Consider the following 26,417-nt stretch of genomic DNA (forward strand, 5'->3'; position numbering starts at 1 on the left):
AAATTTTAAACGACAGCTTTAAAAAAACAGGGTTATTTGATTTTTTTAATATTATGTTGGCGGCAAACAAGCATACGGCCCGCCTGATGGTAAGTAGTCTCCGTAGCCTATGGATGCCTGCAACTCCAGGGGTGTCACAGAGTTGCTGTCCCTAACACTCCGACGACACGACAACGATATAAGTCTATATGTTCATACGTTTAGTATGTTCATAAATGTATATTGTCTCTAAAAAAACAAAAATCAAATGGGATGGAAAAGATTCCATGTAGGTTTTGGTGGCGGTTTACATACAGATGAGGTTCCGGAAGCAAAAGAAGCACTAGTAATGTTAGTTATATTGAAATCTGTGGTAAGAACTAAGAAAACTGTATCCTCAACTCATCTCTTTCTTTTCGGTGCTAGTAACAGCGCAAAGCTGTAAACAGTCTATTGAATGTTGGAGATGTTGTCGGTCCGACGAGATCAACATGATTTCTCTCCTGGGCTCGTTCTGGAATTGTTTCGCGAATTTCTTCTGATTTACTGCTACCCGAAGGAATAAGAGGTTACGGTTTTTTTTTGATAAAGCATAAATTGGCGTTGTTGCGTGCGATTTAACTACCCCAATTTTAGTCATAGTTGCGATTGACATTAATAATAAAAAAATTGTGCGTGGAGTCCCTCCGCGCGGAAGAAGTGAAACTTCGTAATGTGGAGACGAAAATAATGCTCTAAAATACATATGGTTAATATTAAAAGGTAAGTGATACGAAGTTCACCGGGTCATCTAGTAATGAATGTTATAAATTAAAATACGGAGGGACTCCACGCACAATTTTTGTTTTAAATTAAGATTTATAAAATAGATTTAATAATACATATATTTAAATTTATATATTCTAAAATTCCTAAATAATAGAAAATATAGAAAGAAAAAATACAAAACGTCAGGTTCCACCGAGATTTGAACTCGTATCGCTGGATTCAGAGTCCAGAGTGCTAACCGAATTTATTCATCACAAACTCTTACTACTTTATGTTACCAATAGGGTTGTTTCCATCTACAAATCATAGGGCAGAATCGTATCCCAATAAATTCTTTTGGATTATAAGAACATGTTAAACTACTTTTAGGGGACCTGTGATGACCATATTTTTGTAAATATTGAATTTAAAATATCTTTTCGCACACGTCACGTGACCAAACTCGAAACGTCATTGAAGATTCTGATGACGTCACAACTCTCGGATTGACACTGTTGACAGTTAGGCGATAAACAACAAAGACAAATGTCAGTTGACAGTTCGTATCTTCTACGTGTGTATGTAGTTATGTGTCAAACCGTAAACTGTGACGTCACACAATTTTCAAAGAGCGTTTTGGGCGCGAAAGCATCTGTCAAAATATATTTTGTTAATTTAACATATTTAAAGCCGTATTTCGTATAAAAGTTGAATTTTAGGGCAACTTTTAGTTAATATAGAACGTAATACAAGCGTTTCAAAAAATTGGAAACAACCCTATTATAGCGTTAAACGTTTACAGCAACCTTGTTGGAAGTCGCAAAAATCATTAAAAAAAAATCAATTTTCACTAATGAAACCAGTTCAATAAGCTACTGCACAGTGCACATATCCTAATCCTACCAATACAGTAGAACATTTTTTGCTTTTGGTAGAATTTTATAAATATGACATTAATTCCTGGCTACCCTATTTCATGTGTGGTTTAACAAACAAAGAGGAATTTGCCCATTTTTTAATTAAATAATCCCATTTATTCCATGCTTATCAATTTTATTGTATAGGTACGCAGTGTTTATGTTTAGTGTTTAATGTGTTAAATTTTTATGCCACGTAGAAGTTTATATTATGCGATTTGCGCGAATAATTTTGGTGTCATGTCAACTTTCGCAGGTCTTGTAACCGAGTAGCCAAACTGGATTGAAAATAATGATGGACTCGGACGCGTCCGGGGCAGACTTCTGCCGATTCTGTCGCTCCGAGGCTACGTCGGACCGGCCATTGTTCCACCCATGCATCTGCACCGGGTCTATAAAATGGATACATCAGGAATGTCTCGTTCAATGGATGCGATACTCGCGAAACGAGATCTGCGAGTTGTGCGGGCACCGGTTTTCGTTTATGCCGATTTACTCGCCGGACATGCCGGGCCGGCTGCCGATTCGGGACGTGGTCGGCGGGCTCGTGACGTCAGTCGCGTCAGCTGTGAAGGACTGGCTCCACTATACTTTAGTAGCGCTCGCCTGGCTCGGCATAGTGCCGCTCACGGCCTGTAGGACCTATCGCAGCTTGTTCCTGGGCTCCCTGGACCCTGTAATTTCTTTACCATTTGACATAGTCTCAGCTGAGAACCTGGCTAAGGATGTTTTCTCAGGCTGTTTTGTTGTGACATGTACTTTATTCTCATTTATCGGCCTGGTATGGCTGCGAGAACAGATAATGCATGGAGGAGGCCCTGACTGGATGGAACGGGAGAATATTCCACCACCTGCTGCTGAAGATGCTCCATTACCTGATAATAACAATGACAGGGTGAATGATGGAGCAGGGGATGATGGGGGAGCCAGGGAGGAGGCTCCAGAAGCTGCAGAAGGGGATTTAATAGTTGGAGATGAAGCAAATTGGAACCCTATGGAATGGGATAGAGCTGCAGCAGAAGAGTTGACATGGGCGCGTCTACTGGGTTTAGATGGCTCTATGGTTTTTTTGGAGCATGTATTCTGGGTGGTGTCACTGAATACATTGTTTATAGTGGTGTTTGCATTCTGCCCTTATCATATAGGGAGATTGGGGGCAGCAATGGCTGGATTTAATGCAGATGGGCCATTCTCTGGGCCCCTGACAGCACTAGCAGGCTATGTGCTGGTTGGAGCCATTTTGGCTGTGCTGCATGGGGCAGCATCGCTGCTCCGCCTCCGCAGTGCCAAGAAGGCACTGGGATTCTGCTATGTGGTTGTGAAAGTGGCTTTGCTGTCAGTTGTGGAGGTAAGTGATTTATTCATATAATTTTGACGACCGGTTTGGCCTAGTGGGTAGTGACCCTGCCTATGAAGCTGATGGTCCCGGGTTCAAATCCTGGTAAGGGCATTTATTCGTGTGATGAGCATGGATATTTGTTCCTGAGTCATGGGTGTTTTCTATGTATTTAAGTATTTATAAATATTTATATATTATATATATCGTTGTCTATGTACCCTCAACACAAGCCTTATTGAGCTTACTGTGGGACTTAGTCAATTTGTGTAATAATGTCCTATCTTCTTCTTCCTCGTGTTGTCCCGGCATTTTGCCACGGCTCAAGGGAGCCTGGGGTCCGCTTGACAACTAATCCCAAGATTTGGCGTAGTAATGTCCTATAATATAAAAAAACATGAAAAGAATTATTGTTTATTGCAGATATCATAAATAATTATGTTTAAGTAATTTCTACATTGTGCAAGACCAATTACAATTACTAATTACAGTCATTTATAACATTATGAAACAATAGTTCTTATTACTTTCTGTGGAGTTAAATGTAAATTAAACTACTATCTGATATGAAACATATTATGTTTGATGCAAAAAATGCAGTATTAATTGAAACATTAAGTACAATACAATACAATGTTACACTTGACACCTTATAGCATTCTCTACCAGTCAACCATTGGGCTAAACAGAAACAGTTTGGTGTAGGATTGAGTGAGAGTGTAAACATTGTAGAGTAGACACAATTTAAGACCATTTGTAATTAGTATATTAATTTAATGCACAGTAAGGTGCAGAGCTCACTCAGAGGTCAGTTATCTCTGCAGTTTACTGTAGATATGGGCTAAACATATTTTAATGACTCTGATACATATATATGTATCTCGTTTATCTCATTTGAATCTCAAGTACTGACAAAATGTGTCACGCCTGTAAGGGTGCAGCAAAAAAATTAAATTTGCAATGTCTACAGGAAAGACGCAAAGATGCAAAGATAAGGGGGAAGTACTTATACCATGTTCACTGTGTCACTCATACGAAAAGAGAAAACTTTTTTCCACATCTAAATATTTTCTATTCTCAATGATATTTTAGTATGTTATTGACATAATGAAAAACTAGGTTTATAGGTATTTCTTTTTTTTCAAAATTTGCAATACAATTTTTTTTAAAGTGAAACCTATAAACCTTGAATATATTATGCTGAAGCGATCAACATCAAAATCAAAGTGATTTGTTAAGATTTAGTTAGTGGAAAATGTTTTATCCCGAAATGGAATTTCATAGAAAAGTTCATCACCGTTATTTGACTAGGATCGCAAAGCAATTCTTCCCTCTTAAGCATACTATAAAATGTGTATGACCCACATAGGTTGTTAACCTGAGTTCATGGTTGTTATCAGTTATTTTTAGTTTTCCTTAAGTGTAATTGGGTCCAAAATATAATTATTACCATTGCTAATGTATCAGATAATAATGCCAATAAACAAATAGAAGTTCAGGCATGTGTACATGGAGGGGTTCATAAGAGAAATACTGGAACAGTTCTTAAAGTACATACTAATGAATCGGTTCAAATCCAGCATGCCTACTGTGAAAAACGAATATCGTTATCTGCCTCTGTATTGGTCTAGCATATTCATAGATAGAGAGGCAGATAGCGAAATCTCGTTTTTCGATTACGATAGGCCTTCAGTTTCCCAAATTCTATACATTAATACCACAGATACCAATTAAGCTTATCTTACCCTTATTTTGTTTTGCACAGATTGGAGTAATCCCGCTAGTATGCGGCTGGTGGCTGGACCTCTGTTCCCTCTCCATGTTCGACGCCACCCTCAAGGACCGCGAAGCCAGCCTCCAAGCCGCCCCCTGGACCCTCATGTTCATCCACTGGCTTGTTGGCATGGTCTATGTTTACTACTTTGCCTCATTCATACTGCTGCTAAGAGAAGTACTAAGACCTGGAGTGCTTTGGTTCTTGAAGAACTTGAATGATCCTGATTTTAGTCCAGTGCAGGTTTGTGTTTATTGTCTTGTGTAATTTAACCTTTTTTCGTCAATTTTGACCTCTTGAGTCCTATGGAAGTGACAACGAACCCAAACTTAAAAACTTTTTAAAATTTAAAACTTCAATGTCTTTTTTAAGATGGTACATTTAGACTCCTGTGACTCTTAAGGGTTAGGAGTTTAAAAAAAAAGACCCCTATTTTGGCTAGAAGTGACGTCATCTAGCTTTGGCGTTAGTCTTTTACGTTAGTAAAAAGTATTTCATTATAACTTGTTACATAGTCCTCAGAGGCCCCATATATTATGAGGCCTTCCTATCTCACTGGCACCGAATCCGGAAATAACCTCAGTGTGATAACCGCTTAAACCCCCACGACATCATTTCACGATAAGAATTATCGTGTATGTACTTAATAAAGTAGCATACTCGCACTCTTGTTGGCCAGGAAATGATCCACCTGTCTGTATGGAGCCACATCCACCGACTGGTCGCGTCGGCCATGATCTTCGGCACGGCGGTGCTGTTCATGCTGTGGCTGCCCATCCGCGTCATCAAGCACGCGCTGCCCGGCTTCCTGCCGTACGCCGTGGCCGTGCACGCCGAGGCGCCCGTCAACGAGCTCAGCCTAGAGCTGCTGCTGTTGCAAGTGAGATACAGTCTTACTGCTAGTGCCAGGCGAGAGGCTGGTTGGCTAGTCTTTTGCCGAGCGTTATTATTATTGGCCGTTATTTTTGGCAATTCTATGTATAAACCTCGAACCCGAGTATTTTGAATTGATTTTCTTTTAACTTTTGCGTTTTTATCAATTTGTATTAGACATATTTATGACGTATGACGAGAGTCTGTCTTATATTCGAAGTTGGACTTGTGGATTTTTTGAGCTTAATTTAAAGAATGTAATTTCTACTGTAAGTTTCAGAATTGAAATAAGGGTTTGAAAGAAATGATAAGGTTTTAATAATAGTATTTTGTTGCAGGTGATCCTTCCTGCGCTGCTAGAGCAGTCGCACACGCGTACATGGCTGAAGTACCTCGTGCGAGCGTGGTGCGGGCTGGCGGCCGGCGCGCTGGGGCTGCGCTCGTACCTGCTGGGCGAGGCGCGCGGCGAGCCCGACCCCGCCGCGCCCGCGCCGCACCCGCCGCACCAGCTCGGCGCCGCGCACCAGGTACGTGTCTGTCTGAAGTACCGCGTGCGAGCGTGGTGCGGGCTGGCGGCCGGCGCGCTGGGGCTGCGCTCGTACCTGCTGGGCGCGGCGCGCGGCGCGCCCGACCCCGCCGCGCCCGCGCCGCACCCGCCGCACCAGCTCGGCGCCGCGCACCAGGTACGTGTCTGTCTGAAGTACCGCGTGCGAGCGTGGTGCGGGCTGGCGGCCGGCGCGCTGGGGCTGCGCTCGTACCTGCTGGGCGCGGCGCGCGGCGCGCCCGACCCCGCCGCGCCCGCGCCGCACCCGCCGCACCAGCTCGGCGCCGCGCACCAGGTACGTGTCTGTCTGAAGTACCGCGTGCGAGCGTGGTGCGGGCTGGCGGCCGGCGCGCTGGGGCTGCGCTCGTACCTGCTGGGCGCGGCGCGCGGCGCGCCCGACCCCGCCGCGCCCGCGCCGCACCCGCCGCACCAGCTCGGCGCCGCGCACCAGGTACGTGTCTGTCTGAAGTACCGCGTGCGAGCGTGGTGCGGGCTGGCGGCCGGCGCGCTGGGGCTGCGCTCGTACCTGCTGGGCGAGGCGCGCGGCGAGCCCGACCCCGCTGCGCCCGCGCCGCACCCGCCGCACCAGCTCGGCGCCGCGCACCAGGTACGTGTCTGTCTGAAGTACCGCGTGCGAGCGTGGTGCGGGCTGGCGGCCGGCGCGCTGGGGCTGCGCTCGTACCTGCTGGGCGGGGCGCGCGGCGCCCCCGACCCCGCCGCGCCCGCGCCGCACCCGCCGCACCAGCTCGGCGCCGCGCACCAGGTACGTGTCTGTCTGAAGTACCGCGTGCGAGCGTGGTGCGGGCTGGCGGCCGGCGCGCTGGGGCTGCGCTCGTACCTGGTGGGCGGGGCGCGCGGCGCCCCCGACCCCGCCGCGCCCGCGCCGCACCCGCCGCACCAGCTCGGCGCCGCGCACCAGGTACGTGTCTGTCTGAAGTACCGCGTGCGAGCGTGGTGCGGGCTGGCGGCCGGCGCGCTGGGGCTGCGCTCGTACCTGCTGGGCGAGGCGCGCGGCGAGCCCGACCCCGCTGCGCCCGCGCCGCACCCGCCGCACCAGCTCGGCGCCGCGCACCAGGTACGTGTCTGTCTGAAGTACCGCGTGCGAGCGTGGTGCGGGCTGGCGGCCGGCGCGCTGGGGCTGCGCTCGTACCTGCTGGGCGAGGCGCGCGGCGAGCCCGACCCCGCCGCGCCCGCGCCGCACCCGCCGCACCAGCTCGGCGCCGCGCACCAGGTACGTGTCTGTCTGAAGTACCGCGTGCGAGCGTGGTGCGGGCTGGCGGCCGGCGCGCTGGGGCTGCGCTCGTACCTGCTGGGCGCGGCGCGCGGCGAGCCCGACCCCGCCGCGCCCGCGCCGCACCCGCCGCACCAGCTCGGCGCCGCGCACCAGGTACGTGTCTGTCTGAAGTACCGCGTGCGAGCGTGGTGCGGGCTGGCGGCCGGCGCGCTGGGGCTGCGCTCGTACCTGCTGGGCGAGGCGCGCGGCGAGCCCGACCCCGCCGCGCCCGCGCCGCACCCGCCGCACCAGCTCGGCGCCGCGCACCAGGTACGTGTCTGTCTGAAGTACCGCGTGCGAGCGTGGTGCGGGCTGGCGGCCGGCGCGCTGGGGCTGCGCTCGTACCTGCTGGGCGAGGCGCGCGGCGAGCCCGACCCCGCCGCGCCCGCGCCGCACCCGCCGCACCAGCTCGGCGCCGCGCACCAGGTACGTGTCTGTCTGAAGTACCGCGTGCGAGCGTGGTGCGGGCTGGCGGCCGGCGCGCTGGGGCTGCGCTCGTACCTGCTGGGCGAGGCGCGCGGCGAGCCCGACCCCGCCGCGCCCGCGCCGCACCCGCCGCACCAGCTCGGCGCCGCGCACCAGGTACGTGTCTGTCTGAAGTACCGCGTGCGAGCGTGGTGCGGGCTGGCGGCCGGCGCGCTGGGGCTGCGCTCGTACCTGCTGGGCGAGGCGCGCGGCGAGCCCGACCCCGCCGCGCCCGCGCCGCACCCGCCGCACCAGCTCGGCGCCGCGCACCAGGTACGTGTCTGTCTGAAGTACCGCGTGCGAGCGTGGTGCGGGCTGGCGGCCGGCGCGCTGGGGCTGCGCTCGTACCTGCTGGGCGAGGCGCGCGGCGAGCCCGACCCCGCTGCGCCCGCGCCGCACCCGCCGCACCAGCTCGGCGCCGCGCACCAGGTACGTGTCTGTCTGAAGTACCGCGTGCGAGCGTGGTGCGGGCTGGCGGCCGGCGCGCTGGGGCTGCGCTCGTACCTGCTGGGCGAGGCGCGCGGCGAGCCCGACCCCGCCGCGCCCGCGCCGCACCCGCCGCACCAGCTCGGCGCCGCGCACCAGGTACGTGTCTGTCTGAAGTACCGCGTGCGAGCGTGGTGCGGGCTGGCGGCCGGCGCGCTGGGGCTGCGCTCGTACCTGCTGGGCGAGGCGCGCGGCGAGCCCGACCCCGCCGCGCCCGCGCCGCACCCGCCGCACCAGCTCGGCGCCGCGCACCAGGTACGTGTCGGTCTGAAAAAGGTTGCTTAACATCGTAAGAGCTGGAAGTGATGTACTACTGGACAGTAGAGGCTTGCTTTAAGGACACGTACATACAAGGAGTGCTCATGTGCTGCTCTCAAACAAGCTTATTTGATTAGAAATTAGAGGTTGTTTTACCCTCCATAGGCTACGGTGACTGCTTCCCATCAGGCGGGCCGTATGTTGTTTGCCACCGACGTAGTATAAAAAAAAGGTACTAGTAGTAGGAACTACAGTCTAGATCTCCAGTGGTTTTCTTTATCTTCAATACGATTTGTCAACTTGGACTAGTCGTGCTCAATTGTCAGCATCACCAAGTACTTTATAAAAATTGTTCGCCCTATTCGATTTTGGTTTCAGCCAATTTTAGCTAAAAATCAAGCTTCAGCTTAGGCTGCCGAAAAACTACCATAACTAGAACCAAAACTTCCATTACAGTACTTTTAAATGCGCTTCGTGATAATCGTGATACTTTCTTGTCGGACACTACTTCAAACCAAATCCAACCATCTTTTTTCGAAAATATGTAGTATCGTACCCTACAATATTGTTTTTCCACAGGCTCTAATGCGCCGCGACGGCCCGGCTGGCTACGAACCGTACGTCCGCGTTGCGTGGTTCCCGCTAAGGCTGGCCGCTCTGCTCGTCTTGGTGTCTCTATCCCTGGTGCTGGCTAGCGCTCTCACACTGGTAAGGATGACTTTCTATTTGAGTCCTGTCGTAGGCTCTAATGCGCCGCGACGGCCCGGCTGGCTACGAACCGTACGTCCGAGTAGCGTTGTTCCCGCTACAACTGGTTGGTCTGCACGTCTTGGTGTCTCTATCATTTGAGCTCGCTAGCGCTTTTCAGTACAGAAAGCCCTCCGGGCGGAAAGCGTCAACTTTGCTCCCGCTGTGCTAAACGAAGTTGCCGCTTTCCGCCTTCGTCGAGCAGAAAAATAGTATGCGCACCACGGGACGAATCGTAGGACATTCCATCCTCCCTTTTTCTCTTCCTCCCTTGGGACACAAATAACTATTTCTTCTTATCGTACAATCATGAATTCCGCCGTTTATTTTAACTTCGCTGCTATTAAAAATAATTTAAAATAGAGATGGATTGTCAAAGAAAACTGTAGCTACAGTAAATTTAAGGCTCTAATTTTGCCGAACATACTTTCATTAGACGAGGCTGTCATGATTACAATGATAAACTTTTAGAACGCCACCAATCCACCTCTATTTCAAATTCTCTTGAAAGAATCTCGTTTGAAATCTTGAAGTCGGTTAATGATGTAAATTTATTTGTAATTATTTTATAGGTGATCCCAGTGGCGATAGGCAGGAAAGTTATGGCGCTATGGTTGCCCAAAGCATCAGAAGGTGTACACGAACTTTATACAGCTGCATGTGGTAAGTATCTATTTACTTGTAAGCATTGATGTAGTATAATTGACTGGATTCACAATCAGTCGAAAAAAATGGCCCCACAAAAGTAATGCTCGAACGGCTTGAGCATGAGTTTTGCTCCCAGTCTCGTTTCGGCCGTTGACAACGACAACTGACGTGACGTGACGAAACGTGACGAAATGTTCTGTGAAAAAATGCACTTATAATAGCAAAATAACAAGAAAAAGAATGGCATATATTTCTTTCAGTGAGTTCTATTGATATTTTAACAGAACTAATGTGAGTTCTTCGTAATTTTCATTTCATAATACAAATTAACGGTTGTCACGGAACAAAAATCTATGGAATCTACATTAGATTATTTTAATATCATGTTGGTGGCAAACAGGCATACGGCTCACCTGGTGGCAAGCGGTCACCGTAGCCTATGCAGTCCTGAAACACCAGGGTATCACATACGCGTTGCCGATACGTTTTTGTCGTTGTTGTAGGTAAAATTATTTTGAATAGAAATCATAATTAATATTATGTTCCAATTTAAGATTTCCAAGAAATCCTCAGCGGCATGCACAGTGGGTCGCTATCATCGCTCGAGATAGGCATGACGAACTTTTTAGGCCAACCAAATCGGCTCTCGTGTGTTCGACCCATTTTCCACCGTCCGACATATATAGGACAAAAAAAGGCTTTCATAGGCTTACTTTCATAAGCAAACTGTGACATATTTTCTGGGGATCTCGACGCATTAGGATATTGCTCGATATAGCACAAACAAGTTGTGAGGTATATTGCTGGTTACATAGTACGCAAATTAATCAAATCGATTCGATGTGATATATGCACTAATTTTCTTCTTGCAAAGGAAAGATGCAATTTCCACAGGTTAATTGACATAAAAAACTAGGGTGGGCTTCTTTATGCGTCTGAAGATGTATTTACTATTTGCAAAACAACTGAAACTTTTTTAAGACATAACATGCGAAGGGGAATAAACCATAACAATTATATAATAGCATCGAATGTATTGAAAACATTCATGCACGTAAGCATTTTTACGTCATGTCCACCAGGGGAAGAACATAACAACAATCATAGAATTGTTGTTATAAAGTCGATAAACAACCTGTATCTAACTGTACGTTTATATAACGTTACGAAAAAAAGCTCCAAAAGTCATTAAGACAATTATACAACAAACTGAATTTATTTCAAGGAAACTAGGTGTTTTTATGTCCTTTTATTTTATATTTATGTACGTAGTAAAATGTTCTTTTAAAGTAGTATATTCCTGCAGGGCAATCGCAGATTACATGTTGTCATTTAAAACAAAGACCATTCATACAACTATCTCAATCTAGTTATTAAAATATATATATTCTATTTCCAATATTGATAATTTTATTTAAAGAAAATAATATTTAAATAAATTGTATACATAAAGCTACTCCATTCACTCGCTATTCATTTTGACGTATATACAATGATCAACTTACGAAAACGTCATTGAACCATAAAGTATTCAATGTTTTGAAATGTCCATTTGCAAATTTTACACGTAAACTGTATTGCATTAAGTTTACTTTTGTATGAAATACTTATCTTGACTAAAATTATAAAGAATTGACTAGAATGCATTGCCTAATGTCAGTTTGCTCCATATATTTTGCCACATTACTTTCGCATTGGGCGTCCTCTTCTTTTAATACGTCAATGCTTGTAAGTAAAATTAATAAATGTAGGGGAAAGCCTACTTAAATAGTTTTAATTAAGTTAGTTAGCGAGTTTCTGGTGCACTAGTTAAATCCCTATTGTACGAAGTCTTTTTATTTATTTATTAATTCTACGTCGGTGGCAAACAAGCATACGGCCCGCCTGATGGTAAGCAGTCTCCGTAGTCTATGTACGCCTGCAACTCCAGAGGAGTTATATGCGCGTTGCCGACCTTACTCAATGTTAACCATTATTGTTGGGGTGGTTGCGTATTTTGATTAAAATCCAAGAAATTACGTCCGGATATGATCTCACGGACAACGGCTAATTCTTTAAGTGGCATATGTCGTTTTTGAGTCATTGGAATTTTGATTTTATTGTAATTAATCTAATTTGAAATTTAAATGACATAATCTGTCGGGAGTCGACCGCCTATCACTCCAAGGGATAAGGGTATGCAGTTTTCCGTAATTTAGACCCGTGACGTGAGTTTCCGGCGTTATGTGTAAATTCCTAAAATATTGTGTGATTTTTTTATTTTTTTTTTTTATTTAGAAAACAAACTTTTACAAATATATCTAAAGTAAATGAACTAAAAATAGGCCAAAAGTTTCCTACATTACTAAGAAAACTATTACATAGAAATGTAAATTACGCAATTATAAATTACCGGTTTAGTTGTGTACTACATGCAAGTAAGGTCAGAAAACATACAAAACTATGAAAAATATGACTGGAACCAAATTGATCAATTTCTAGAAAACAAAATTTGCCGAACTTTGTTCTTGAACACGGACAAACTATGAACAAAAATATCTATATCGTTAAGTGATTCATTATACAAATAACAAGTGCGCCTAAAGAAAGAGTTTTTAGCATACTGTGTGCCACAGGAGGAAATAGAAAATGTGGGTTTAGAACGTGAGTGGAACCGAGAGATTTTTTGTGTACGTTAATCCAGTTTAACAGTGAACGGCCTCTAGGACGATACGAGTATGTTTGATAAAGCTTGCGTGGTGTTGGTGTGCAGGCATGTACGTGTGCTGGGCGCTGGGCCGCGGCGGCACGCTGCTGGCGGGCTGGGCGCGCGGCGGGCGGCGGGCGCTGCTGGCGCGCGCCGCGCAGTGGGCGCGCATCGCCACGCGCGCCGCCTGCGCCGCGCTCGCGCTGCTCGGCCTCGTGCCGCTGCTGTTCGGGCTGCTGCTGGAGCTGGTGAGTCTACACTACGGGTGGGTTAGTACAGGCAGGTACGTGTGCTGGGCGCTGGGCCGCGGCGGCACGCTGCTGGCGGGCTGGGCGCGCGGCGGGCGGCGGGCGCTGCTGGCGCGCGCCGCGCAGTGGGCGCGCATCGCCACGCGCGCCGCCTGCGCCGCGCTCGCGCTGCTCGGCCTCGTGCCGCTGCTGTTCGGGCTGCTGCTGGAGCTGGTGAGTCTACACTACGGGTGGGTTAGTACAGGCAGGTACGTGTGCTGGGCGCTGGGCCGCGGCGGCACGCTGCTGGCGGGCTGGGCGCGCGGCGGGCGGCGGGCGCTGCTGGCGCGCGCCGCGCAGTGGGCGCGCATCGCCACGCGCGCCGCCTGCGCCGCGCTCGCGCTGCTCGGCCTCGTGCCGCTGCTGTTCGGGCTGCTGCTGGAGCTGGTGAGTCTACACTACGGGTGGGTTAGTACAGGCAGGTACGTGTGCTGGGCGCTGGGCCGCGGCGGCACGCTGCTGGCGGGCTGGGCGCGCGGCGGGCGGCGGGCGCTGCTGGCGCGCGCCGCGCAGAGGGCGCGCATCGCCACGCGCGCCGCCTGCGCCGCGCTCGCGCTGCTCGGCCTCGTGCCGCTGCTGTTCGGGCTGCTGCTGGAGCTGGTGAGTCTACACTACGGGTGGGTTAGTACAGGCAGGTACGTGTGCTGGGCGCTGGGCCGCGGCGGCACGCTGCTGGCGGGCTGGGCGCGCGGCGGGCGGCGGGCGCTGCTGGCGCGCGCCGCGCAGTGGGCGCGCATCGCCACGCGCGCCGCCTGCGCCGCGCTCGCGCTGCTCGGCCTCGTGCCGCTGCTGTTCGGGCTGCTGCTGGAGCTGGTGAGTCTACACTACGGGTGGGTTAGTACAGGCAGGTACGTGTGCTGGGCGCTGGGCCGCGGCGGCACGCTGCTGGCGGGCTGGGCGCGCGGCGGGCGGCGGGCGCTGCTGGCGCGCGCCGCGCAGTGGGCGCGCATCGCCACGCGCGCCGCCTGCGCCGCGCTCGCGCTGCTCGGCCTCGTGCCGCTGCTGTTCGGGCTGCTGCTGGAGCTGGTGAGTCTACACTACGGGTGGGTTAGTACAGGCAGGTACGTGTGCTGGGCGCTGGGCCGCGGCGGCACGCTGCTGGCGGGCTGGGCGCGCGGCGGGCGGCGGGCGCTGCTGGCGCGCGCCGCGCAGTGGGCGCGCATCGCCACGCGCGCCGCCTGCGCCGCGCTCGCGCTGCTCGGCCTCGTGCCGCTGCTGTTCGGGCTGCTGCTGGAGCTGGTGAGTCTACACTACGGGTGGGTTAGTACAGGCAGGTACGTGTGCTGGGCGCTGGGCCGCGGCGGCACGCTGCTGGCGGGCTGGGCGCGCGGCGGGCGGCGGGCGCTGCTGGCGCGCGCCGCGCAGTGGGCGCGCATCGCCACGCGCGCCGCCTGCGCCGCGCTCGCGCTGCTCGGCCTCGTGCCGCTGCTGTTCGGGCTGCTGCTGGAGCTGGTGAGTCTACACTACGGGTGGGTTAGTACAGGCAGGTACGTGTGCTGGGCGCTGGGCCGCGGCGGCACGCTGCTGGCGGGCTGGGCGCGCGGCGGGCGGCGGGCGCTGCTGGCGCGCGCCGCGCAGTGGGCGCGCATCGCCACGCGCGCCGCCTGCGCCGCGCTCGCGCTGCTCGGCCTCGTGCCGCTGCTGTTCGGGCTGCTGCTGGAGCTGGTGAGTCTACACTACGGGTGGGTTAGTACAGGCAGGTACGTGTGCTGGGCGCTGGGCCGCGGCGGCACGCTGCTGGCGGGCTGGGCGCGCGGCGGGCGGCGGGCGCTGCTGGCGCGCGCCGCGCAGTGGGCGCGCATCGCCACGCGCGCCGCCTGCGCCGCGCTCGCGCTGCTCGGCCTCGTGCCGCTGCTGTTCGGGCTGCTGCTGGAGCTGGTGAGTCTACACTACGGGTGGGTTAGTACAGGCAGGTACGTGTGCTGGGCGCTGGGCCGCGGCGGCACGCTGCTGGCGGGCTGGGCGCGCGGCGGGCGGCGGGCGCTGCTGGCGCGCGCCGCGCAGTGGGCGCGCATCGCCACGCGCGCCGCCTGCGCCGCGCTCGCGCTGCTCGGCCTCGTGCCGCTGCTGTTCGGGCTGCTGCTGGAGCTGGTGAGTCTACACTACGGGTGGGTTAGTACAGGCAGGTACGTGTGCTGGGCGCTGGGCCGCGGCGGCACGCTGCTGGCGGGCTGGGCGCGCGGCGGGCGGCGGGCGCTGCTGGCGCGCGCCGCGCAGTGGGCGCGCATCGCCACGCGCGCCGCCTGCGCCGCGCTCGCGCTGCTCGGCCTCGTGCCGCTGCTGTTCGGGCTGCTGCTGGAGCTGGTGAGTCTACACTACGGATGGATTTGTACAAGCAAGTACGGGCGCTGGGCCGCGATGGCATGCTGCTGGGCGCGGTACTGGCGGCGTGCGTTGCGTTGCTCAGCAGTGAAGTATGAAACTTTGCAAAATAAAATTTAACGAGTGATTTAATTTCGATAGGCGGTTTGGTTGGTGCGACCAATCCTAAAACACTTCGACATTTATTTAAGTTTTAGCGTCTGTACGTGCTCGAAGCGCGATATTTTGGAGACCCGTCGTTAAGTGCGGCAGCTCCATGCATTAAAGTCTAATTAAACTTGACAAGGTAATTAAATTAAAAAATATATAAGATGGCCCTTTTAAATACTATCCACCTGCACTCGAAAGACAGATCAGATTATTATCAATTCGACTACATATGATTTAGTAAGTAATTAACCAATATGTCCATTAGGTACTTCCATAATTTCCATAATTGTAAAAGTGGAATAAATTGTTACAGGTGCTAGTAATACCCCTCCGAGTACCACTTGAACAATCCCCAGTGCTATTCGTGTGGCAAGACTGGGCGCTCGGCGTGCTCTACACGAAGATCGTGTGCGCGCTAACAATGATGGGGCCGGACTGGGCCATGCGTCGCGCCATCGAGAAGGCGTATAGAGATGGCATACGAGAGATGGATCTTAAGTAAGTACGCTTTAATAGCACTAGTAGAGACCCTTGTGGTACACCGGTTGGTTTAGAACAATCCCCAGTGCTATTTGTCTGGCATGACTGGGCGCTCGGCATACTGCACAAGAAGATCATATTCGCGTTAACTATGATGAAGTCGGGTTGGACCATGCTCCGCTCCATCGAGATATCCTTCTCGAGACGGCATACGAGAGATGTATCTCAAGTAAGTACACTTTAATAGGTATTGTAGTAGATCTAGTAGAGACCCTTGTGGAACGGCGTGTGGAAAAGAACAATCCCCAGTGCTAATTGTCTGGTAAGACTGGGCGCTCGGCGTACTGTACCCGAAGATCGTTATCGCGTTAACTATGATGAGATTGATGAGGCAAGACTGGGCCATACGCCTCTCCATTGAGGCCTATAGAGACGGCATACGGGAGGTGTATCTCAAGTGCGTACTCTTTAACATTGGTGGTCCTAGAGAACCCTATGGGACACCATTTTATGGGATACGAAACATGACATAATATGTCACTACAATAGTCTGTGACTTATTCACCGTCTGAGACTTTGTCCATGTAATTCCTATTATGAATTTTTTTTGACATTTTTAAGTAATAAAACATAGTCAACTTTGTCAAATGCTATTCTATAATCAGGGACATTTGTACGTCGCACAGTATTCCGTTTAAGCTAACTGTTGAATGCAATAAGGTTCATAATTGAGTGGAGAATTAAAACACGTCCTGTTGCTATGATTTTTGTAATGCTACTAAAAATGAAATGCATATATAATACTACTAGTTATGATAAGTTCGAGTGCGCGTTAACATACCGCCGGCCAAAGGACTACTAAGTCCTTTAAAAACAATTATACATTTTAATAAGCTGAAAGCATGCAAATATATTGGTACATTAATCATTAATCTGTATTGGTAATAAGCATAGTTTTGTAACTGGTCTTTTCACCACACTATCACCACTTTTAACACTATACACTCGCGTAATATGGTCTGGACCTGGATGTTTAGCGACTATTCGGCCGAGAGCCCATTTTCCAGGTGGAAGATTGTCGGTTTTAATGAGAACAATCTGTCCCTCTTTGAACTCTTCTACTCTCTTTAACCACTTTGGTCGCTGTTGCAAACGTGACAGGTACTCGTGTTGCCATCTGCACCAAAGATCTCTGACCAATTTCTGTGTGTGCTGCCATCGTGATAGTGAGCTCATTCGAACATCCTTCAAGTCGGGCGATGGGACGTTTATGGGTGCTTCGCCGATCAGAAAGTGTCCGGGTGTTAGGGGTTCTATACTGTCTGTATCGTCGTTATCAATTGGACATAACGGCCTTGAATTTAAGCATGCCTCAATTTCGCAAAGGACTGTCACAAATTGCTCGAAGGTAAGGTGAGAGGTGACGATTCTTTTTAGATGATGTTTCAGGGATTTTACACCAGCCTCCCACAAACCACCAAAATTCGGACTATAGGCGGGGATGAAATGCCACTGCGTACCGTCTTTAGCCAAGGAATCGGAAATTTCTCCTGTAAAATCTAGTTGTGCCTCTTTCCATGCGTTAATCAATTCCTTATTGGCTCCAACAAAGTTTCTTCCTTGGTCACTCCACAAATGGTTGCATCTCCCTCTCCTGGCCACAAATCTCTTGAAGGCAGCTATAAAGGCTTCAGAAGTCAGGTCACTGACTAGCTCTAGATGTATGCATTTAACTGATAAGCATATAAATATAGCTACATACGTCTTCGTAGTCTTTGCTCCTCTACCCTTAGACATTAGGGTAGTGAAAGGTCCTGCAAAGTCGACGCCACTATGTAAAAATGGTCTAGCAGGCGTAACTCGTTCTCTTGGCAGGTCTCCCATCAGCTGTGCTTTTGGAGCAGCGTTTTGTCTGACGCATACAAGGCATTTATTGACGTGAGCCTTTACTAAATTCTTTGATTTTATAATCCAAAATTTGGAACGTAAATAACTCATCGTGAGTGTTATTCCACCATGCATGGTCTTTAAGTGTGCGTCGGCTATTATCAGAGGAGTTAAGTGGTTTCTATTGCCCAATATTAAGGGATGCTTTTCTTCATTATTTATGTTTGCAAGTCTAAGCCTTCCTCCCACTCTCAGTAGACCTTCTTCCAAATAGGGATTTAAAGATTTTATAGTGCTCCGTTTATGTACTTGTTTGTTCGTCGTTAGTCTATCTATTTCTTCTCCAAATTCTTCCTTTTGTACAAGTCTTAAACATATTTGCAGTGTGTGGTCTAAGTCATGAGTAGTTAATTTTAAATTGTCTATTTGCAGTTTTTTCACGTTCAGAAATTTGCGACAATATGTTACGGTTTTTATTAATTCTTGTAAATTATCAAAGTCTTTAAATTGCTCTGTCAATTTTCTCTCCTTCTTGCTTCCATACACGTTTAAATTTGCCTGTATCACGTTTTTCCTTTCTATGTCGGTTGAAATGACATTTGGTCTTCTATATTCTATTTCCTTTCTAGATAGCCATTCAGGGCCTTCCCACCATATCTTAGAAACCTTCAACTCTGACAAGTACATTCCTCTAGATGCAATGTCAGCGGGGTTATCCTCTGAAGTAACGTGATGCCACTGGTTTTGACTAACATTGTTTGTTATTTCCACAACTCTGTTTGCCACAAACGTTTTCCACCTTTGTGGTTCGCCAAAAATCCATGAAATTACAATGGAAGAGTCTGTCCATGCGAATATTTGTGAAGCTGGCATTCTCATAGCACAGCGGACTTGTCTTAACAATTTTGCCAACACAACAGCTCCACACAATTCCAATTTAGGTAAAGAGACAGGTTTCACTGGAGAGACTCGTGTTCTCGAAGCGATTAACCTTGTTTTGACTGTACCGTCTGCCTTTTCTACTCTAATGTAAACGGCTGCACCGTAAGCGGAGATAGAGGCGTCACTGAAACCGTGTATCTGAATATTTGCTCCTTCAGTGCTCAAAGTGTCCAGCCATCTATCAATACGGACCTCATTGACCTGTCTCAAGTCTACTCTTAATCGAAGCCATTCATCTTTTAAGGGTTGACTAAGTTCCTCGTCCCAATTCACCTTTGCCAGCCACAACTTCTGTATCAGTATTTTAGCCATCAGGACACAGGGTGAGATCCAGCCCAGAGGATCAAACAGTTTCTGGATGTCAGACAAAATGGTTCGTTTGCTGATATGATTAGTTACCTCTGGAAGATTAAGGTTGTACTCGAATTGATCTGTTCCCATGTTCCATTGAACACCAAGTGCCTTGATCGTGCCATCCATGTTTAAATCAATATGTGCGTTAACTGATCTATCTTCGGGCTTCAAACTTCGCATAAACTCGACACTATTGGATGACCATTTCTTGAGCTGAAATCCTCCTTTTTGCATAACTTCTTGCAATTGTTTGCTGGCTTCTATTGCTTGTTCGATAGTGTCACATCCGGACATCAGGTCGTCGACGTAGAAGTCTTCTGTGATCATCTTTGCTGCAACAGGAAACTCGTCTCCTTCATCTATAGCCAGCTGTTGCAACGTTTTAACTGCCAGATATGGAGCTGAAGCTGTTCCGAAAGTTACTGTTAGGAGACGGTAATCTTCTATTTCCTTGTCGCTGCTACTTCTCCATAAAATTCTCTGGTAGTCGGAATCTTCTTTAGTTGTTAGAATCATCCTATACATTTTGTGAATGTCTGAGACGAAGCATACAGCGTGCATACGCCATCTCATTATCAAACTTCTCAAATCTTCTTGTAAAACTGGCCCAACAAGGAGGTCGTCGTTTAAAGAGAAACCATTGGTACCCTTACACGACGCGTCATACACGACACGCGTTTTTGTAGTTTCCTTCTCTTCTCGAATAATTGCATGATGGGCTAAGTATACACTCTTCTTTGTATGTCTTTCATCGGTTGGTACCTTTTCCATGTGCTTCTGTTCGATGTAATCATCAATCACCTTTACATATTCTTCTTTAAGCTTTGGCATTTTTAGAAATCTTCTCTCTAGTTGTATTAATCTGTTCTGTGCTATTTCTCGTGTATTTCCTTCACATGCTCTTGGTACTTCTGTCTTTAAAGGTAGCTTGACGATGTATCTTCCTTCTTCATTTCTTTTGTAGGTATTTTTGTAAATTCTTTCACATGTCTGTTCTTCTTCCGTTAATGTTCTCTTTGTATCGGGTTCAACCTCCCATATAGTCTTCAATAAATCATCTACATCGACTTGATGATGCATTGTAATAAAAGATTTTTCCTGTATACTTGTATCCGTCTCTCCATTATCTCCAAATAGGATCCAACCCAAGTAGGTTTTCTGAGCACATGGTGTACCCGGGGGACCCTTGATTATTGGTGTATCTTCTTGAATAATCTGTGCATATACTTTAACTCCAAGGAGAAGATCTACTGGACCTGGTGTGTTATACTTTGGGTCGGCCAGGTGTAGATTTTGTATGTGAGACCAATTGCTTGTATTCATAGTTTTCACAGGCATTTCAGTGGTCAATTGCTTGGAAATCACATAGGCTCGAAGCTGTATGGAATACGACGTTTGATATTGCGACGAAACCTGTAATTGAACCACTTGATTTGCGTTCGCCTTTATAGGCCCCAATCCAGTTATACTTGCTCTTGTTGATTCTCTTTTAAGTTTTAATAATTGGGCCGCTTTCTCACTAATGAAAGATGCCTGTGAGCACGGGTCGATAAGAGCCCTGAGTGCAATGGTGTGACCTTGCTCACTCTTTACGTTCACGATTGCAGTTGCTAATAAGCCATCACTATGTCTAGCTGTGTGGTGTGATGCAATTGCCACGGTAGCTTGAATTCCTGGTTCAGTCTCGTTGTCCTTGGATAGCGTCGGTTGGGTATTGTTATCTTGATCTGCTGTTTCCGGGCTCTTGGATACATGGACGAGTGAATGATGGCGCTTGCGACATATTCGGCATGACATGGGCAATCGACACTTGAAAACCGCATGTCCTGGTACTAGACAATTATAACATAGCCTATTGTTTTTTACATATTCACATCTCTCATTAGGTAGCATCTTTGCAAATTCTTTGCAATGAGAGAGTGTGTGATTACCTTTACACATGACACAACTCTTCTCTGTATGCGATTCTGTGGCGTGGAACGTGCGCTCTTTGACTATGTTTCTTTCGCGCGGAGTTGATAAAGAAGCGGTGATGAGCTCTAGCGTTCGGAATTTAGCTTCCAGAAATTTGACGAAGTCTGTCCACTTGGGTAATTCCTCGGAATCATCCTTGTGAGCGTACTCCTCCCAATCCTTGTGTGACTCCGGGTCCAATTTCTGCACTACCAGAAAAATGATTAAAGGATCCCAGGAATCGGTGGCCATATTCAAATTATGTAAACTATTTAAGCATTCAGTTGTAGTATCCAATAATGATTTCAGGTTAGTGGCCGACTGAGTATTTAATCTCTTTTGCATAAATAACCGCTTCAATATAGAATTCACTATTAACCTTTTGTTTCCATAACGCTTTTGAAGAATGTCCCACGCTTGTGTATAATTACTTTCGGTAATTTGAACGTGCTTTAAAATCGCTTCTGCCTCGCCGGATACACTGGTCTTCAAATAATGCAATTTTTGTACATTACTAAGCGACGCATTGTTATGCACAATTGACAAAAACAAATCTTTAAAAGTGGGCCATTGTTCATAACCACCGGTAAAACTTGGAAGTTGAATTCGAGGTAATTTTCCCACTTGGTTATCCGAGTTATTTGTATTGAGGTTGATTTGTTTTGTGTTGCTGTTCAATAAGTCTTTCAGATCGCCTTCAATGTTCAAGTATAAATCTTCGTAAATAAAGTATTCTTCGTTAATAAAATATTGCGTAACAGCTCGTTGTTCGCGTGGCATAACCTTAATAAGTTCTTGATGTGTTTGTTTGAACGTCGCCCAGTATCCTTGTATGCAGCTTAATCTCGCCTCAACATAACCTCTTGTTAATCGTGCCTTAGAGCATTTCTTTAAATTCACTTGTGTTTTCTGAAGTAAACCTGCCGTATCTTGTAAAACAGTCATCAATTGTTCCGCCGTAGCCATTTTTCGTAAGTTGAATCTTCACTTATTCACGTATAAACACAAGTAAACACAATGATTTGAAATAAATATTTAAGTTGAAACGAAATTGCATTGAAATCTTATCTTTTAACTTGTTTCTATCGGCTTGTTTATCACATTCTTTTGTTCTCGCGGCCAGGTGTCCAACGGCGAGCGCTCGAAACACTTTTTCCTTATCCGGATCGTTTGGACCATATGTTGAATGCAATAAGGTTCATAATTGAGTGGAGAATTAAAACACGTCCTGTTGCTATGATTTTTGTAATGCTACTAAAAATGAAATGCATATATAATACTACTAGTTATGATAAGTTCGAGTGCGCGTTAACACTAACTCTGCATTTACTTTGACGTGACAAAGTGTGGTAATACCTTAATAAACGTCATATTTTCATAAGGATTTGGCATAAATGGTGATACTGTCACACTCCGTCACAGCATAGTCTGTGCAGAGTTAAAAATGAGGTAACTTTACACTCTGTCTTTCCTTTGCCTTCGTACTTTGTTATTTTGAACCGCAGCAAGTATAAACATTTATCTTCTCAGGTTCATCCTGACGGAGGTGGCCGCGCCGATCGTGTGCTGGCTGGGGCTGGCGCTGGCCGTGCCGTACGCGGTGGCGCACAGCGTGGCGCCGCTGCTGACCATGTCGCCCGCGCAGCGCAACCTGCTCGCGCGCCGCGTCTACCCCGCGCTGCTGCTGCTGCTCGTGCTGTCGGCCCTGGCGCAGCTGCAGGTACGTGCTGTCTGTACGACACGTGACGCTGCTGACCATGTCGCCCGCGCAGCGCAACCTGCTCGCGCGCCGCGTCTACCCCGCGCTGCTGCTGCTGCTCGTGCTGTCGGCCCTGGCGCAGCTGCAGGTACGTGCTGTCTGTACGACACGTGACGCTGCTGACCATGTCGCCCGCGCAGCGCAACCTGCTCGCGCGCCGCGTCTACCCCGCGCTGCTGCTGCTGCTCGTGCTGTCGGCGCTGGCGCAGCTGCAGGTACGTGCTGTCTGTACGACACGTGACGCTGCTGACCATGTCGCCCGCGCAGCGCAACCTGCTCGCGCGCCGCGTCTACCCCGCGCTGCTGCTGCTGCTCGTGCTGTCGGCCCTGGCGCAGCTGCAGGTACGTGCTGTCTGTACGACACGTGACGCTGCTGACCATGTCGCCCGCGCAGCGCAACCTGCTCGCGCGCCGCGTCTACCCCGCGCTGCTGCTGCTGCTCGTGCTGTCGGCGCTGGCGCAGCTGCAGGTACGTGCTGTCTGTACGACACGTGACGCTGCTGACCATGTCGCCCGCGCAGCGCAACCTGCTCGCGCGCCGCGTCTACCCCGCGCTGCTGCTGCTGCTCGTGCTGTCGGCGCTGGCGCAGCTGCAGGTACGTGCTGTCTGTACGACACGTGACGCTGCTGACCATGTCGCCCGCGCAGCGCAACCTGCTCGCGCGCCGCGTCTACCCCGCGCTGCTGCTGCTGCTCGTGCTGTCGGCGCTGGCGCAGCTGCAGGTACGTGCTGTCTGTACGACACGTGACGCTGCTGACCATGTCGCCCGCGCAGCGCAACCTGCTCGCGCGCCGCGTCTACCCCGCGCTGCTCCTGCTGCTCGTGCTGTCGGCCCTGGCGCAGCTGCAGGTACGTGCTGCCTGTACGACACGTGACGCTGCTGACCATGTCGCCCGCTATGTTCCATGTGCATATGGACCCGAACGTTACATATATTGTTATCCCTTCACAATTAAGTTTAACATTTTAACAAAATTCAAGCAACACAACAACAAGAAGATGCCTAACACCTTCCCTGTTTCGATCTGTAATTTACTATGTATACTTTTATTTTCAATGGAACTAAAGGTCTGTTTGTTATCACTTAAGCTTATATAAATTAATATGTGACTGTTTGTTTCCTAAATAAAAAAAAAAAAAAATAATAATAATTTTAATTATCTCTTCCAGATTCGGCAGTTCCGAAAATTATACGAGCACATAAAGAACGACAAGTACCTCGTCGGGCAGAGACTTGTCAACTACGACCACCGGCGACACAAACCGCAGAGCGTCGCCGCCAACTGAGCGATACAATGGTGTGAGATAGAGAGAGATATAGAAAAGCAAGAGTTTAACTGGCCACTTTCCATGGACGTTCTGTTTCAGACTAGGGGTTTTGTTTATATCAAATATATTTTTGAGGGTAATAACTTTGAGATTACCGTAAAACTTTAGATAAAATGATCATTTTGCAAAGGTAGAGGATTGTGTTCGGGTTAAAACAGTCCAATTTTTCTTTTTTTGATTTTACGGTATACTCATAAACTTGATTACAGACTGCTCCTCCAAATATTATACAATTATTTTAATAAAGGTCCCGGTGTATAATGGAATAGTTTACTAATCCACTCTATTTTTTAAATTATAATTACATTTCTTTTATGACGTTTGTCGACGTACCTAATTTCTGTAGCAAACTTAGTTTGAGTGAAATTAAAACTCGCGTGTTGGGAAACTAAATTGATTGTGATTGAGCTAGGAAATGAGCCGAAATAAATAAATTTGTTTATTTTATTAAAAGACATTAGAGTGAGAATGTGGTTTTCGGGAATTGGACATTTGTGAAGTAATGAAGGTGAAACAATGAAGAACGAACGACATGAGTGATATATTATAAATAAAGGGCGGACGATGGATGCAATATGGTGACGAAAGCATAAGATGGATAAGACTTAATAAATTTCGAGTTATATTTATGTATAAAAATATATGCATTTTTTGTTATTATATCAGTAAGTTCCAAATAATGATGATGATGAAGTATCACTTTACGAATACGCACCTCTTACATCTGTAGATGTAGGGAGGTCATTTCCCCTGTATAAGTGTATAGTGAACTATAAAAGTAATGGACTGAAAATATCGAATAAAGAAAAATTATGATTAATTATTTCAAGAATAAAACACTATAACTTTTTTGAAATTATGTTGTCTTTATTTAAATCGATTGTAGTCGTATTCATATTACGTATATCGTTCAACATTATTTTGACGTAATTTGCATCCGTCAGCCGCCCATTAATTATAAACACGTCTAAAAGTGCTTTTCGAATGGCGAGGCAAGGTGTACAGTCAAGGTATTAAAATTGACACGACAAAAATATTTGTGTACACTTTAATGCATAGGCAATAAGGTCGTGTATATATATTTTTGGCACTTTGTCCGTGTCGATATTAATACCTTGACTGTAGTTGGCGATAAACTAATAGTAATTTGTTTTATCGCCGATAATATGATATTTTACCACAATTTTCCATTCTGCCTCGAAAAGCACCATCATACGCTGTGACAACAGTTGAACGAGACTTTCCGCGTGGTTTTAAAAATACAAAAAAGAAAATTATAGACTGATCAAAAATACAAATAAATAAACTGAGTTTAAATTAATTCGAATGAATTTGTATGTATTTAGGTTATTTATTTAATATTTGTATGCGACCTAGTTTGTTATTATTTTACAATATAAATAAAATATACCGAATGAACAAAAGTAGGAATTTTGGTCTACTTTCATTGTTAAGCCTGAATATTCGATGTATATATTTTTCTTCGTGTATTTTTGATGAGGCTATAATTACATATATTTTAAGTACAATTCGATGTTGGGAGATGTATTTAACCATGATGTATTTTTATGTCTATGTATTTATTAGTATTTAAGTGCACCTCCCAACCGCTTTACCTTGGCTGTTTTATTGCTAAAATTTTACAATTAACGTTTTCACTACCTTTGATAAGCCAATTTACAAATGCAATTTTTTTTACAAATTAAACATTTTTTATCGTAGGTACAGTGGCCATCAGATATTTTAGAACGGCAAAGGCGCTCACAAACATCTGAACACGCCTCTATTGTTAAAGCGTTAAAGTGCTTGTTCAGATATTTCTGAGCACCTTGGTCGCTCCAATATATTTGAGTGCGACTGTACCACACTATAAAGATAGAAATAGTCCGTAAAAATTAGACTACCATGAACATGTAGTTCGGTGAATAAAAGAGAACAGTGTACTTGCAAAACGAAAGAGAAAACTTTTTCCAAACGACGACACAGTGATTGGAAGTTCCATTTTACTGTAAATTGTAAAGGAATTTCTAAGATAGTCATAGTAGAATGGTGAGAATACGCAACTTTAATTACAAAATCTTGAATGTCGTAACCTTTTAACCATTTATAAGGCATTAGGGTGTCAGGGATTATGCAAAATCGAACCCTATCACTTTGAAATAAAGTTCAAAATCAAATATATTCCCTTTGCCTTATATTGAACTTCGTGTAACATGGCGA

The 26,417-nt window shown here is 47.7% G+C and overlaps 2 protein-coding genes across 2 annotated transcripts; one reads left to right on the plus strand and one right to left on the minus strand.

The window, feature by feature from the left end:
- The first annotated feature begins 1,643 nt into the window (after nucleotides 1–1,643).
- Nucleotides 1,644–24,474, plus strand: LOC133523732 (E3 ubiquitin-protein ligase MARCHF6). Its single transcript, XM_061859423.1, has 11 exons — nucleotides 1,644–1,790; nucleotides 1,900–2,991; nucleotides 4,745–4,996; nucleotides 5,433–5,633; nucleotides 5,965–6,153; nucleotides 9,232–9,360; nucleotides 9,972–10,062; nucleotides 12,800–15,324; nucleotides 15,806–15,990; nucleotides 22,639–22,828; nucleotides 24,039–24,474. Exons 2-11 carry the CDS (start codon nucleotides 1,936–1,938, stop codon nucleotides 24,153–24,155), a joined length of 4,935 nt encoding a protein of 1,644 aa, XP_061715407.1. The 5' UTR covers nucleotides 1,644–1,790; nucleotides 1,900–1,935; the 3' UTR covers nucleotides 24,156–24,474.
- LOC133523731 (uncharacterized) lies at nucleotides 16,726–22,419 on the minus strand. The gene has a single exon (XM_061859422.1). It carries the CDS (start codon nucleotides 22,072–22,074, stop codon nucleotides 16,894–16,896), a length of 5,181 nt encoding a protein of 1,726 aa, XP_061715406.1. The 5' UTR covers nucleotides 22,075–22,419; the 3' UTR covers nucleotides 16,726–16,893.
- Nucleotides 24,475–26,417: the final 1,943 nt, after the last annotated feature.

This window comes from Cydia pomonella, chromosome 12 (genome assembly GCF_033807575.1).
Source record: "Cydia pomonella isolate Wapato2018A chromosome 12, ilCydPomo1, whole genome shotgun sequence".
Taxonomy (NCBI): domain Eukaryota; kingdom Metazoa; phylum Arthropoda; class Insecta; order Lepidoptera; family Tortricidae; genus Cydia; species Cydia pomonella.

Coding starts and splice junctions, on each gene's coding strand:
- LOC133523732 (XM_061859423.1), top strand. CDS start 1,936: ATGATGGACTCGGACGCGTCCGGGGCAGACTTCTGCCGATTCTGTCGC. Junction 9,361..9,971: donor TGGCTAGCGCTCTCACACTG/GTAAGGATGACT, acceptor ATTATTTTATAG/GTGATCCCAGTGGCGATAGG. Junction 15,325..15,805: donor TCGGGCTGCTGCTGGAGCTG/GTGAGTCTACAC, acceptor AAATTGTTACAG/GTGCTAGTAATACCCCTCCG.
- LOC133523731 (XM_061859422.1), bottom strand. CDS start 22,074: ATGGCTACGGCGGAACAATTGATGACTGTTTTACAAGATACGGCAGGT.